This window comes from Gossypium raimondii, chromosome 5 (genome assembly GCF_025698545.1).
Source record: "Gossypium raimondii isolate GPD5lz chromosome 5, ASM2569854v1, whole genome shotgun sequence".
Lineage (NCBI taxonomy): Eukaryota > Viridiplantae > Streptophyta > Magnoliopsida > Malvales > Malvaceae > Gossypium > Gossypium raimondii.
Window position 1 is genome coordinate 25,330,691 of NC_068569.1, and position 16,267 is coordinate 25,346,957.

The following is a 16,267-nucleotide window of genomic DNA, read 5'->3' on the forward strand; positions in this document are numbered from 1 at the left end:
CATAAATATAATGCATCCCCTATATACATGCCACATACTAAGTCCAGTACGTTAAAATTCTACTAAGTCAAAAGTCGAATAGTGTGAGCTCTAAAGAGATTTGATCGACGTGTTCCGCAAAATGACCATTACAGAAACAAAAAACAAAACAAAACAAAGTAAGCATGTCGTATGCTTAATAAATTCATAAGTTTAAAACAGTAAACTCACTTCAATACACAATTAACATATCAAATTAGCTACATAAGTATAATTTCTTGTTACCACATTTCACAATAACAAGGTGAGTACGTCAAATAACCAAGTCATAAACATTTCATACTGTACATATCAATCTCGTTCAGCGTCATTCAATTGAACTCATCAATTTCATTTCATTTACATCATTCTTATATCATATAAACATTTCCAAAAACAATATATATCATCATTTAGTCATTTCCCTTTTGCATTAATCGATTAGCCCGATGAGCAATAATATAACCATACAAAACATAACAATCTATTATATAACATATGCTATTTCAATCATATTCCAATTATAACATGTATAATTCTATTCAGAACATTTTTCCACTTAAATACCATTTCCACTTCCGTCTTCCGCACAAAAGCTAAAGTAAATTAAACTCAAATGCACGGAACTGATTTGCTTGTATATGCTAACGTATTTTGACTACTAATACTAGCTTCGAATTTGGATTGCTAAGATTAGCTTCAAAGAATCCATAACATATGATATATCTTAAGCCATCGAATTAATTCCTGATTGCAACACCCATTTGTTCATATAGGCTGATATATTTGAGCCGCTAACACTAGCTTTAGATTAGGGTTGCTGACACTAGCTTTGTTCGATGCTGCTAACCCTAGCTTCAGAGAATCCGCAACATATGTTGGATCTCAAACCATCAAATATGCCTTGATCATGACACTCATTTTTCTTTCTGAAATCTTAATGGCATGTCATTCATATACAAACCATTACCAATTTCACTTGAGTCTATTATCAGTTTCATACCATTTCAATCTCTGTAACTGTATACACTTTTCATATTTCAATAGCAAACCGTATACATTTTAAATCGTGTAATATCAACATGTACGTAAATCAATCGCATAACAATTGCACATTCATATGAAAGAAATAAGGATTTGGTTTATTTGGTGGGCAAAGATTATGTTTCTATAGTGAAGAAAAGGAAAAATAAATTGTTAAAAAAAGAAAAAGTATTGAGACTAGTTTTAACAAATAGAAAACATAGAAAAACTACGTTAAAAGAAATTGAGAAGGGAGGAAAACATAGGGAGAAGGAGAAGAGAATGAGAAAAAAAAAGAAAGTTCAAAGCCATAAAAGAAAATTTTTAAATTGCTCAAAACGAAAAAATATATGGACCAATTGTGTAATTTAACCTAAAATTTTCATTTGAAATGATGGTTTAACATGCCATGTCAGCTTATCGTTATACTGTTAATGACAATTAACGCTCAATGACTAAAATGTTACAACCTGATAACGTAAGTGACTAAAACGTAACATTTCAAATATAAATTACTAAAATGTAACCTGAGACAAATAAAAGTGATTATTTTGATAGTTTACCCTTAATTGTATTATTAAAGCCTTTTGTTTTTAAAAAGTGGTTTAATTATTTCAAAATTTCTTGATTTGACTAGGTAAACTTTTTCTTGTGAAACAATGCCACATGGTAGTATACGAGTGGTCCACCTGTCAAAAGTTGTCAAAATTCAGTACTGTTGGAAGAAAAATACTATATTAGTATATAGAAATAAAGTATAATTATCAAATTTGAACTTTTGAAAGTAGAGGTACCGTATGACCCCCAAAAAATAAAAAATACAATAAATATACACATTAGAAAATTTGATAAAGTATAAGAATTAAATATGTAACTATCCCATTTTGGGATAACACAACACTCTAATAAGAACTCTAGGTATTTTATTTTTATACTAAATATGAAGCATTATATGAGAGAATTTTGGACATTTTAATTTGGTTTTGAAACTTGCTGGAAAATTTCGAGTCCCATCTCTATGAAAATTATGTATGAGTTAGTTAATTGAGTTGAGTTGAGTTGAGTTGAGTTGAGTTAATTATTTAGTTTTACTCAAATTTTTAATTTAATATTTGTAATCATAGGTTGTTATTAATTAATTTGTAACTTTAAAAATAAAATGTAAAAGTTAAAATGTGTTGTTAGTTGTTGTACTTTGATAAAATTTGAGATCTAATCCTATATTTTTGCCTTATTTTTTAATTTAAAATTCTAATTCGATCATTAACTTTGTTAATATATATATGTATAGTCAAAATTGTCAACTTGACATTAATTAGGATAACTTTATATGAAATTGTATATTAAATTGATAATTTTAACAAAAATATCAAAACAGTAACGATTGAACTACTATTTTCAAATTCAAAAAGCAATAGAATTAGAATTTTAATTTTTAAATATAGAGGCTGAATCTCAAATCTTGTAAAAATACAAGGACTAATGACATATTTAACCAAATACAAATTCCTTAATTAAAAAAAAGAATCTTAAGGAGCAAAAAACAAATTGCAACAACATTTCGACTCAACTACAATATCCAGAAGCCAGCACATATATTCTTTCTACAGTGTATTTTGCTATAAAAGATTAAGCTACCATTAACCAACGATTCCAACTACATTACAACTTTCATATAAGTATTAAGGAAAATTAACTTCATTATTGCACCCACATTAGCAGCCTACCAACCATCCTATTCTTATTTTATTAACATAATTATTTATTTCATCCTCTAATCTTATAAAAAATCATTTTAATCTTTCATTTAATTTTTTTCTTTTAACTTTTAAATTTGAGGTTTTTTTTATCAATCATCCCAAAATGAATGAAAAGTTAACGTTTTTAACTTTCTTGATGACACATTTGCATTTAACTAGTTTTTAAATTTTCAAAATTTTAAAAATATTTTTAAAAATTAATTAAATGTTGATGTGTCATCTGCGTGACAATTCATGTGTATATTCACATCAATGAAAGTAAAAACGTTTATGTTTTATCTATTTCGGAGTGATTTAATAAAAATAAAAATTTAATGACTAAAAAACTAAATGAAGAAGCTAAAATAATATAATTTATAAAGGTAAAGGTAAAATAATATATTGATTGATTTTATTTTTCTGTGCATATTAAAATTTAAACTTATTAAATATGGACATTTAAAATTAATTATATTCATAATTCATATATCAACATGCTTTGATTTGAGGATTGAAGTTGGGTTGACGCTAATCTTAAAGTTTGAGATTTGAGTGTTATATTTTATAAAGACAAGTAGGTAGATGTGTTGATTAGCTTGCTATTGTAATAATGGAATATATTAATTGTAATTATAATAATATTTGCCGACAAGATACCGAATTGCTATATGCATTAGTTGACAACGCAACATCAAATACAATCATGAGTTGGTTTGTGAAATTAATCTTATTATCACGTTGCAGCGTTACTCTCCCTAGGAAGCAATATATTGGGTAAATTAAACCGGGAAAAGATATTGAAGCCGCAACAATGAGGTCCAACTCCAAACCTCAGTCTCCAGCTCAATCTTCCGCCAACATCAAGCTCATCCTCATCTCTGCTTTCTTTCTTCTTTTCCTCCTCCTGGTTTTTAGCACTACCTCTTCTACCAGGCAACAACAAGAACCATCACCATCATCCTCCATTTCAGAATCCCACATTGCAAACTCAACAACAGCCTGCCCGTCTCTTCCCCTCACCCCATCATGCACCAAAGCCCCGCCGTCTCTGGCCAATGCCCTCATCCACTACGCAACAACCAACATCACCCCACAACAGACCTTCAAGGAAATCTCGGTGTCGGCAAGAGTGTTAGAGAAGAAAGCACCCTGCAACTTCTTGGTCTTCGGCTTAGGCCATGACAGCTTGATGTGGGCAGCTCTTAATCACGGTGGGCGTACAGTCTTCCTGGAAGAAGACAAGGCATGGATTGAGCAGGTGAAGCAAAAGCTTGCCGGTTTGGAATCGTACCATGTTGAATACGACACGAAAGTTCACCAAGCAGATGCACTGCTAGAGACAGGGATGAAAGAGAAATGCAAAGTTGTGAGTGACCCTAGATCCTCCGACTGTGAACTTGCTCTCAAAGGGTTTCCGAGTGAAATTTATGAGATCGAATGGGATCTGATCATGGTTGATGCCCCCACTGGGTTCCACGATGATGCCCCTGGGAGAATGAATGCTATCTACACTGCAGGGTTGATAGCTAGGAACAGAGCAGAAGGGGAGACGGATGTGTTTGTGCACGATGTGAACAGAGTTGTGGAAGATAAGTTCTCAAAGGCATTTCTTTGTGAAGGATATTTGAGGGAGCAACAAGGATTGCTAAGGCATTTCACCATTCCCAGTCACAGGGCTCGCTCTGGTAGACCCTTTTGTCCTTGATTACTTCAATTACAGGCATTGCTGCTCTCCTCTGGTTCTGTTCTGTTCATCTACTTGTATTCACGCATTATCTTCACTACTTTTGTTGATTACAGTTCACAACCCAATCAAGGCATATATATTAGCAGTTAAACCCAAGCTTCAATTTCTTCCCCCATTTTTGTTATCCCTAATATCTTCCCAAGTTGAGTGTTTCATTTACAGATGTGGGGGTATGTTCATGTAAAAGAATACAAAGAAATTGAAGGATTAAATTGATGAATAGGGTACCTTTTGCCATACCGTATCTTAGTTTTAACATCAATATTCGGCTACAAAGGACTAAAATTTGGATTTAAATAATTTAAGTTTCTAGATTTAAATAAGTTTATTAGATGGCTGAAAAATTAATGTAACAAATAAATTTATAAAAAATAATTTAAGGATTAAATGAATTTTAGTTGAAATAATACATACATTAAAAATTATGGTGTTTTAGGTTCAAATCTCGTTAAATGTATTTTTTAGATTTCACATGATTTGAAATGAAAAAATATCCTCACAATAATATTTATTATTTTATAAAATGATTGATTTTAGGTAATTCCTCAACTGAGTTGGGACACGGTTGAAGGTTGACATTAACTCGGCAAGACTCTTAAATATAATATTAAAAATCCTGTCACACGTGTATGCGTGTGGAAACCACAAATTTAGAACACAAATGCGTGTTTAAAAATAACATACTTTAAATAATAAAATGTATGGTTTGGAATTAATTAATAATAACACATGAAATATGCATGTTATTCAAATGAAAAAAAGTTAAATTATTTATCATAGTGTTGTCATCAGTCTTGAGTCGATGTCGAGTTAACTTGTGATACTAACTCAATCAAATACATAATTAATATACAACTGATGGAGATAATAAAGTGTCATAATAAAACTAAATTGTATAAAATTATTAAAATAAAGCTTTAGTTGAATAGTAAATTAAAAGTTTACTAACTCAATTGGTGTGGGTTTAAATCCCACCATATGTATATTTTATCGATTTTTAAAACCAAAAGACTAAAATACTCTCAAATAACATTACTTATTTTTTTAACTGAGTTGGTAACCAATTGACTCATGACACCAACTTAGTCAGGAGTTTAAATAATAGTATAGATAATATGTCATATATATTAGATTAGTTGTAACACCCCGAAATTTGGGGTTAGAAGAATTAAGGTTGGTTGGTTAGGGTCAGTAATTCAGATGGACTTTTAAGTGAATTTCTACGTTTTACAGTTAATGATGAGCCTAGTGATTAAGTGTTAGTTTTCTTTAGGTCTCAAGTTCAAATCCTTATTAACATTAGTGTGAATTATTTTAATATATATGTATGTATATATTTGATTGGTTGTTGTTAAAAGTTATTTTAACTAATTATTTTATTTTATTTATTTTGTTGAAAATAAAGAAATCCCTAAAAAATTCTCCACGTTTCTCTCACGTCTCCCTATTTCATATTTTTGTTATTTTTTATTCGGATAATATTTTTTAATTTATTAGAAATAACTCTTTTACATCAGACTAGATTTAAAAGTTCAAGTAGGATAAAGAATTAGGTTTTAATTATTTAATTTTATTTTCCGATTTATTTCGCACCACATGCGCAAGTTAGTTTTTCAGGTTGGTTTTTGAAATTCAATTGCAAACAGCAAATTGAATTGTTATTTCTCTGCTTGCAATTCTATTTCTCTTTTCACTTCCTCATCGTTGGTCTTGAATGTTCTTTGATTCTTTTTATTTGTATGTTGTTAAGGTTTAGCCACTTTTGCATTGTCTCAACGCGGTTACCATTCACTATCGCTCATCAAAGATTTCGTGTGTTCTTTAGTTCTTCGTTCAACAAGTTTCGAATCGGCTTAGTTTTTTAGGGTGTTTTGATCGTTCGTAGGTGCTAGGAATCGCGTAATCAGGTGTGTTTCTGAAACTACTGTAATTAGGGGTCGATTTGATGATGGCTTTGTTTTCTCTTTTTCTATCGTGAAATATGTGTTGTTTTTTTACTACCCGATCTATTGTAGAAACTTGAAAATAATCTGAAAACATGTATAGCTGTAGTAATTAGAATTTTGTCAAAACATAAAGATGTATTTTAAATTTTTAGCGCGAAAGGTACGCATAAATTACTTCTGTGGTCTGGAATTAATAGTTATAAAAAAATAATTATAGGATACATTGCAAGTATTAAAAGGAATATGGGTAAAATATCAATTATTTAATTTGCTTAGATTTGTAAATGTTGTGTTACTTTAGGGTTCTTTGTGCCTTTTGAATTTTCACCATTTTAATTTAGTTAACTATTTTTTTGTGGAAAAGAAGCAGTTCATTTTTATTTTTGAAAGGAGATATATGTTTATGTAATTATGTTACTTTGAATCAAACTCTAATATCCTTAAAATATTTGCAAAATCATTATTATTTACTTCATGAACCTCTAAACTATCTTTACATGATTTTCGTTCAAGTTGATTGTAATGCTATATGCTAAACCTGATATGCAAAAATGTTTGGATGCAATGTATGGAATTTGTTTATTATTGTTCTGTAATTTGAAAATTGTATACGAGTAAGTTTGATTCTATTTCTGTTAAACTAAATTGATTTGCAAATATTGTTATTTAATATGGAAACGAGATCCGAGTATGCCGATTCTGTAATCCGTGTGCATTTTGATATGGTTTGCATCTGCATTTGGGATTGAGATTTGTTTTCGAAGAGAAGTTCGTATCGGCAGTTTCACTGCATTACTATATTTTAGTGGTCTATCCGCAGTAATAAAAGTGGCATACGACCACATTGAGGTGTGTTCGGTTGGATGGATCCACCATAACCCAAATAATAGTGTGTCAAGGTTGGAAAGGGTCCAGTATACCCTTAGTTTTCCCTTTCAGGTAATCCGTGAGCTTAGGTGTTGGACTCGGCAAACTGGAGGTCTCGAAAACGACACATTTTGGTTTGAATTAATAAAGTCTTTCATAAGTTTTAATAAACTGATTTTATTCGGATTGTAAGTAAATTTTATGGATTGTAGTATGAATTTTGATTTGGGGATTTTCGTAAAACTTTGGGGTTTTTTTTGAACTAAATTTGTGGTTCCATGCTTGGATTTTAGCTGATCAATTAGCTATCTTCTTTAAAAAAATCACTCGATTTTCAAGAGATATTTTATGGTTTCTATTAAAAAATAAATGATGGATTTTTCGCTATTACATTGATTTTGACATTTCAGTTAACTATTAGAAAAACTTGAATTATTTGCAACCCAAATAATAATTATCAATTTAGTTTTATTTTAATCTTAACTAAATTATTGACTGCGACACAAAAATTTAACTTCAATCAGATTTTGTTAAACATAAGATGAAAATAATGTCCAAAAAGAAATTTAAAATTACGAACACTATTTTGTTTAGAGCCACTTCGGTCGCCAATGTGACCTTCGGATTTCGGTTAGAACTTTTGGGTCAGATTTTGGGGTGTTACATTAAATTTCACATGATTTGAAATGACAAAAATATCCTTACAATAATATTTATTATTTTATCAAATGAAGGAGTTTGGATAATTGTTCAACAGAGGTGGGACTTGGTTGCAAGCTGATAGCATCTCAATAAACCTCTTAAATATAGTAGAGATGTTATCTCAAACTCAAGCCATTTTGATATAAGTTTCTTTAAGTTCGTACTATTTAGAATCAAATTAGTTTTCATTTAGACAACTTAAATGGGTTCAAATAATTTTGAAATGGTATAAGTTATAAATATTTTTAATTTTGATGTCAATCATTATTAATTTTAAAATTTTCGTTTTAGTTAATTTAGTTATGAATATTAGGCTTAAAATCATTCATTTAAAAAATATTATAAGGGTATTTTTATCTTTTGCATGTTTTTAAAATAAATTTAACGATTTAATTATTAGAGTACCAAGTTGAGAAAAAATAGTTTAAGTATCATTTGTGACAAAAAAAAGTTGTCGGAGGATGAGAAAAAAAATAGTTATCAACTCGCAGTTTAAGACTTTCTATATAAAATCTATAAAGGAAAACAATTTAAATCTAAATGATAAGATTTAAACTTAAGACATCAAAATTTTTAAAACCTACCATTTCAACCCAAGTCTCATTAGTTTTTTTATATATATAAACAAATATATTTTTACATATTTTTATTTATTTATATCGTATGTAACGTAATTTAGTGTGTATTTATTATATGTTATAAAATTATATTTATATACATGACTATTGTATATTTTATATCTTTATATCTTATTATATAAATAATATATTATATATCATAATATAAAAAATATTTAATACTTCAAAATTTTGAAAAAAAAAACTTCACCTGTAAGGTAAAAAACTCTTACCAATAAAGTTGAAAATTGCCCTACTAAGGTAACAAGTAGCAACTCTTATAATGTTACTAGTTATATAAATTTTGTAGTTTCTCTTAAATTAAAGGACTTGAACTTAGTTTTTTAGGTTGTTATTCTAAAGTTAAATTTTTTAATTTACTTGACTCATGACACTAATTCAATTATATACTTTATATATAGTATAAATAGAAATTATTGGCAGCTAAGACACCAACAACGCAGCAAACAATAATTTTCAACAAACTTGTATCATGAATTCATGTGCGAGATAAATGATTTGTGAAAAAAATATACCTTCAATCAATCTGAGTAGATGAAATCAAGTCCGGTTGGAAGCTCTTGATGCAAAAAGTTGAACAATAATTGCAACTTTTTGCTCTAGTCTCTACCATATCCATCCTGTGAGACATGATCAAAATATTCTCTTAAACCTTTTATGGAATCTTGAAAAACCTTTGTGTGTCAGCAAAATATTTTAGGGCGAAGATAATAAAAGAAGAGAATAATTGATTCTTTTATTTAAAATTGATTCCGAATAACATAAGTCACGTAGCGGAATTTGAGAAATTCATATCCAACGTGATCTTATATCATTTTATTTTAATTCCAAAATAATTTCCTCAATCGAAATTCATTAAATACCCTATTTAATAAATAGGGTAAAGGAGATGTTAGCCATTTAAAATATGTGAAACAAAGTTCACATCATTTTAAGTGGACTCTCCATGCATGTATATATATATATATATATATATGCACGTCAAATATGCACAATATTGTGTTTAATTTTTAAACCTGATAAATTAATATGAATATATTTATAATTAATTTAACTTGTGAGACATGTTAAACATTTTTATTTTTTTCGTATTCCAATTGTTTCAATCATAGGGTGTGATCATGTAAAATCATGTAACATTGACAATAATATTTAAATAGTTCTAATGTTATAAATAGTGAATGAGATCTAGCAATGCATCATTGCTATTCAAGTTGCAGGAAGTCGTAGTATGACATAACCTTTTTTGTGGTAATGTGACTATGTAGTTTACCCATTTGTCCGTGATATCTAGATTGAATTGTAACATCCTATACCCAACTTGGAAGTCGATCAATTGCAAGATGTGACATTTGTTGCCAAAGCAACTCAAAGAAACATTAAAATCGACCACTAAAGCTAAAAATAAGGAAAGCGTGTCACGTACATTTAAAACATCATACAAGTGTTAAACGAACATAAATGAACTTAAATGGGTCCACATACAACAATTTGGGGTCAAAGACGAAGTTAGGTTACAAATTTCGAGACATGCCTCACTATGTTTTCGAATTTTAGGTTTGAAGTTTCATGTTTCGAGACAATGAGACCATGTCTCGAGTTATTGACCTTATGTCTCGAGGCAATGACACCATATTTTCAAATTTGTTTGAGTTCTTTAGCTTCTTCAAAGAATTCTATAGAGATTTTTTGAGCTTCTTGAATTTGTGTATGTTTACAATGACTTGGGATGATCTTTTTTAAATGGTGTCAATTACACAAATACAAGAGTTCCTTTAAAACTTATCTACTTCATTTGATTGTTCTACAATAATTCAAACTATTTTATTTATTATTTAATTAATTAGAGATAAAATAATAATTTAATATTATCACTTAATTATTTTATTTTTAATTAGTGTTAATATATAATTTTAATACTTACCTCTTAATTAATTTAAATTAATTAGAAAAATAATTATGACACCTATATGATGTCATCATTTTTACCATGGTAATTTTGACTTTGATCCACAGTAATTTTGGCTTGACATGTGATGCTTTATAATTGGTCCGAAAATTTCTTGTCTATAATTATATTAAATAAATTTGAAATTAATTACTTTTTATGATTTTGTAATTAAAAAATATTGGGTAATGTGTAAATTTGCCACTACGCTTTAGGTTAAATTTGAAAATTTTCACTATACTATATTTTGATTGATATTTACTATTATATTTTTGAACTAAAGATAAATTTACCACTATATTTTCACTTTATCTTGAAATTTTCCACTTTACTTTTGTGTGATAAAATTTTTCCATTAAAATTTGATTTTGATTGAATTTTACTATTCAATTTTAATTTAAAATATTTTGAAGACGACTTTAATAAAAAAATATTATAATTTAATAATTAAAAATAATAAATTAATATAGTATCAACAATTAATAAAAACATATTTACAAAAAGTAAACTTAATCTTTTTATTCTTAATTTTCAAGTCTTTCTTTTATTAAATAAAAATTCTATGTTGATGTATTATCTTTTAATATTTTATTAATTTATTGTTAACTATGAAAATAAAATATTTGAAATAATATTTTCTTGTTAAATTTTATTTTCAAATCATCAAAATCAATATTAATTGGTAAAATTTTATTAAAATCAAGATTAGGAGTAGAATTCAATAAAATTCAAAGTTTAGTGATAAAATTCAATCATATAATAATTATGTGGCAAATTTAATCATATTCTTAAAATATAATGATAAATATTAATCAAAACAAAATAAAGTGGCAAATTTCAATACTCACCAATAGGACGGTTATGAATTTGCATTTTAACCCAAGAATATTATATGAAAAAAAATTGTCTGGAAAATAGTTTTGAACTTTCTGAGTGTAAAGATCCTTGGTCCTTGCGACGTAATATATAGGTTATTTGCATATCAAACAATACATGAGGCATGAAATTTTGATAAATTAGTATTATAAGTGTTTCAATATCCCTGGTTCCTTCATTTCAGTAAGCAAAACACCAATTCAATTCCAAGAATACGATATCAAACCAAAAGCTGCACACTGGTCTAAACCACAATTGATAGAATGTGAGGATTTTATGGTTTTTGTTCATTCACAAAACATTACCCAACCTTTCAAAAATAAGAATAGTTCTATTCATAAACATGCAAACATCTCTCTGTTTAGTCGCTATGTTTAGCATGAAAGAAATGCAAGTTGTATGACATTATTGTTTTGAAACTGTTGAACACAACAAGTAGGGACTTTCATGCGACCAGGAGGAAACTAGAGCACATAGCGAACAGAAATTAAAATCACAACCAAAAGGCTGTTTTATATATTAATCCACAAGAGTTTCTTCCAATGGCCGATAACTCCACCCCTGCCTTTGTAATTTCTCTGAACTAATCGTATCTTCCTCCCCTCCCTCATTAAAGCTACCATTGCACAAGTGATTGAGGATCACAAAGAAGAAAATCATACATGAAAAATCCCAAGCCATGTATAATAATGATGATGAAGTAACATACAAATTCCTAAAGGGTTAGACTAGAAGATGCTACATATTCCGCTGCAGCAAGAGACGTACCTTTTAGGATAATTGTATTGAGGAAACATACTTCTCAACTTATCAACAAGATCACGTGCCTTGATCGTGTGAGCTGTGCATATGTACCTTCCTTCAGCCTCTTGCTTCTCATACACCAGAAGCAGTGCCCCATCTACATCGCGCACATCAACTATCTTTCGAATTTTGTTTTCCAGAGAGTAGTATCCCTCTGCACATCAACGCATTGCAATGGTGTAAACCAAACAGATTCATAATAGAAAAGAATGCCACAAGAAAAGCTATCATGTCTTTCACTTTAAACCATATTTTCCTCGTAACTTCTACTGAAAGACCATGGTTGGAAGACAAGAAAAGTAGAATAATATCCTGGCTCTAGCAACAATGGACTCCAATCCACTACCACAAGTTTAAGATTAAAATCTGATAAGCCAAGTCAATTAAGCTCAAAGATACTATTTTATAAATTGCAAGGCCACAAGGGCTTAATGAATCTATGCCTGAAGAAGTAGCAGAGTACCAATCTAGAATATCAAATAATTTCAGTAGAAGAAATTTCGAGGTCATGAATTGCTTGAATCTAAAACCACAAGAAGTATCATTGACATTGAGCTCATGCAAACCCGTTGCACAAAGCCAAGCACCTAGCTCTCAGGTTGGAGTACTAGTGCAGAAGGATAAGTAGGACTTGAGACCAGCTTTTCAAAGTTTAAAGAGAACCTTGCTACTAGCATTGATGGTGCACTGCAGAAGTGGCCCCAATATGACAGTACGACAAACAGTAACAACATCAAGCCCAGACTTTTTTGCAAACTCAAAAGCCTCACTCTCTGCTTCTGTCTTTGAAAGGCAATACCAATTCTGCCACAAACAATTAAACAAAGCAATTTGCTTATTAACAATGAAAAAGGATATTAGGAAATTTAGAATTTTTGTAGTGAGTCATATACCTTTGTTGCTGCGCAGTATTCCTTGTCAGACTAGCAAGCCTCATCCTTGATCTGACACCTTTAATCTTGTTGTTTATCCAGACTTCCAGCAGCATCCCAGCACCGATTCCACCCGCAACGTAGGCTCCATAGAAGGCAATAGTGGAAGGCGTGGGCATTCGAGGAAGGAAATAACAGTCCGGAATTTGTCTAATCTTCTTAGGAAGTCGTTTCTTTATAACAGGTTTATTACTGGCAGTGGGGTCCTTCTGCAACTCACTACCAATTGCTTTCCAATCAACCCCTTTCAATGGATCTTTAGCTTCTTCACTTCCCATTAAAGACTCTATTATAAGCTCTCAGTTATTTTGAATCACAAATAATACAATCCTAGATGAAAAAGAAAAAGCAATAAATCGCTACAGCAACATACAGTACACTTGGGACATTTTATATTGAACTGAATTACTTAATCTTATGAATCTTTTGTCGAAATAAGTAAGTTTTTGTTTTAAAATAATCACAATTAAATAATAGAGAAGAATAAGAAAAAAATCAAGATAAAGGAATTTAAGTATACTTGTTTTCGTTTATGAAATCATTCATTCAAAAGAAAATGTTTAGGAAATCACAAGGTAGAAATTCATTTAAAATCTGTAATTTTTTTTTGGGGATTTAACCATAATGTAAAATTTTAGAAATTATATTGTGTTATTACTTGTAGTACACTTGGGATAGTGTTGGCTTCCATTTAATATCAAAATTTAATTTATGTTCACAAAAGAATGAGAAGGTGGTTAACATGGTAAATTCACCCTATTTAGGATAGAGTCGTGTGTATGGTGATTGGAGATATAAAGATAGAGATAAGAGGGAATCTGAGTTTGGTGAGAGAAGAAGGTTGTATCCTCCACTTCTCGAGTTGCTAACCTTATATACAAAGCATATTTTGTTTTAAGGTGCCATGTGGCAATTTGATATTAGTGAGTCAAAAATAAAAAATTAGTAACCAAACACTTCCAAGCGTGGTAGGTTGGTGCTATGATGACTCGTGATCCCGCTTGAATCTTAGATGGTCCAACCTAATTCTATAATACAACCAATGAATGGACTATCTCTTTGGCAAGTAGTCAGTTGAGAAGAGCCATTGTGAGGAGTTACCTAGTCTGTGATTGCTCGGAGGATTCTAGCAAGGCGTAACAATGTGATTATGAGATACTAAAAGATCTCATACAAAAAAAGAGAAGGAAGTCTTTTTTTTTCTCACTTTTATATTTCAGAATAATCTTTTGAAAATTCTTTTTAAAATTATTAACAATTTTTATCGGATTGAATCAACTAATATAGGAAATTCAATACTTGGACCTTTCATTTGATGACATTTCAAGCTTAAAACAGAAAAAAATCTGAGTTGAATGAAGATTTATTTACAGTTATGTATAATATATAAGTAAACAAAAACATGGGGTAAATGGAGAGATATTTGGAGTAAAATGAAAGGCTTTAATAAAAGAGGACAATCTTATTCATGGCATTACCAATACATTATCAAAGGACCAAACTAGACAAGCAACCTAAAGCCTATTAAAAAACATCACCAAACTAAAAACATCATTATTGTTCAAAGCTAATAACATGAAAAACAACGAGAAAGAAATATCAAAGCTGGAAGCCAACAACAACTACAATAGGAAAGTCCTCAGTTTTGTGTTCCAAAATGGATCTTCACTCACTGCCAGTCGAGTTCCCTCAGGATGGGAACCAGATGCTCAGGATCCAAAGGTTTCTCAATGAACACATCAACACCAGCTGCCAGAAATGCCTGCCTTTCATTTTCTCCCGAGCAAGCTGTGACCCCCAGCATCTTACAACGCACCCCTATTTCACGAATCTGCCTTGTTACTTGCCCATTAATAATAATAATAAAATAGATTATCACACATGTTGATTCTACACAAAATATGAAACACTTGTTTTTTTTTTTTTTTTATAAGTAAGGTTACATCAAGGTCATTCAGGACAGGAAGAATTTTTTCGATGATGATGAGATCGAATTTGACACCGAATGCAATGAGGTCAACTGCATCTCTGCCGTTGTCGACACCTAAAGTTTGAACCCCATAAGAACGAAGAAGCCCCTGCACCAAAACCCGACGCGTCATGATGCCATCAACTACAAGAGTTATCATCATGTTCCTCAAAACAATTTCAGTAAGTAGTTGTCGCTTGTGTTCTAGTCCTCCATTGTCCCAGTTATCCTGGCCCGGTGCTTGATCGCTTGAAGGTAAAGTCGTTGCCATTGATTTCCTGATATTAAAAAATGTTATTGAATAACAAGAGCAAAAAACCAATGTAAAACAAGACCAAACTTAATTACTTAAACTACAATAAACTAAAAACTGCTTTGCTCAAATTGTTCACCAATGGAGAAAAAAGGAGAGTGTCTATGCCTATGCCTTAAAGAGGCAATGTTGTTGTTTAAACAACTTCAAAACTGAATTGATGTGAAAACAAGAGGCTGCATATTCAAGTTTATATAGTGAGTGAAGGGTTAGTAATTTTGGATTTACCTTCCATGTTCAGCGAACTAATTTGCAGATTGAGAGAAAAAAACAATTAGATGTAAAAGGAAAGTGTTTATTGTTGAAATATGTAAAAGTACTGCGTAATCTAGAACTAGATTTTCTCTTCTCCATCTTTAAAATTTTTAAACTTTTTTAGCTCTCAATATTTACAATTTTTTTTGTCAATTTGGTTCATACCCTTGAAGAGTACATCCATCTTTTAAAAAGCAAAAAAATTTAAAATTCTGATTTTAGGAAAAACATATTTAAAAATAAAATAAAACTCACCAAAATTCAAAACTAAAAATAAAAACACTTTTTAAATATAAAAAAATCTAAAATTCAATGTTATCTAATTCAGACTAGACTGATTGGATCAAGAACCAACTGATATATCGATCTGATGAGAGGTAAAAAAAGCTGCTTAACCCATGAACTGATACAAATTGGTTGAACGAAATTATAAAACCAGTTGAACTAACGGCTGGGTAGATTTTTATAATTTTTATTTTTGATTTTTTAA

General features: G+C 30.0%; 2 protein-coding genes across 3 annotated transcripts; one reads left to right on the forward strand and one right to left on the reverse strand.

The window, feature by feature from the left end:
* The first annotated feature begins 3,493 nt into the window (after positions 1-3,493).
* LOC105770366 (glucuronoxylan 4-O-methyltransferase 3) lies at positions 3,494-4,764 on the forward strand. Its single transcript, XM_012591534.2, has one exon. The coding sequence runs from the start codon at positions 3,592-3,594 to the stop codon at positions 4,483-4,485; it is 894 nt and encodes a 297-aa protein (XP_012446988.1). The 5' UTR covers positions 3,494-3,591; the 3' UTR covers positions 4,486-4,764.
* Positions 4,765-11,759: 6,995 nt separating this feature from the next.
* On the reverse strand, positions 11,760-13,543 carry LOC105770368 (uncharacterized). Of its 2 annotated transcripts, XR_008196365.1 has the most exons (4): positions 13,202-13,543; positions 12,972-13,112; positions 12,273-12,462; positions 11,760-12,120 (listed from the first exon to the last, which is right to left on the reverse strand). XR_008196365.1 is itself a non-coding variant. In XM_052631729.1 (3 exons), the coding sequence occupies exons 1-3, from the start codon at positions 13,516-13,518 to the stop codon at positions 12,420-12,422; spliced, it is 501 nt and encodes a 166-aa protein (XP_052487689.1). In that variant the 5' UTR covers positions 13,519-13,543; the 3' UTR covers positions 11,760-12,419. The 2 variants fall into 2 exon arrangements, 1 of the variants encoding a protein (XP_052487689.1); XM_052631729.1 differs by having other exon boundaries at positions 11,760-12,462.
* Between the last annotated feature and the right edge of the window lie 2,724 nt (positions 13,544-16,267).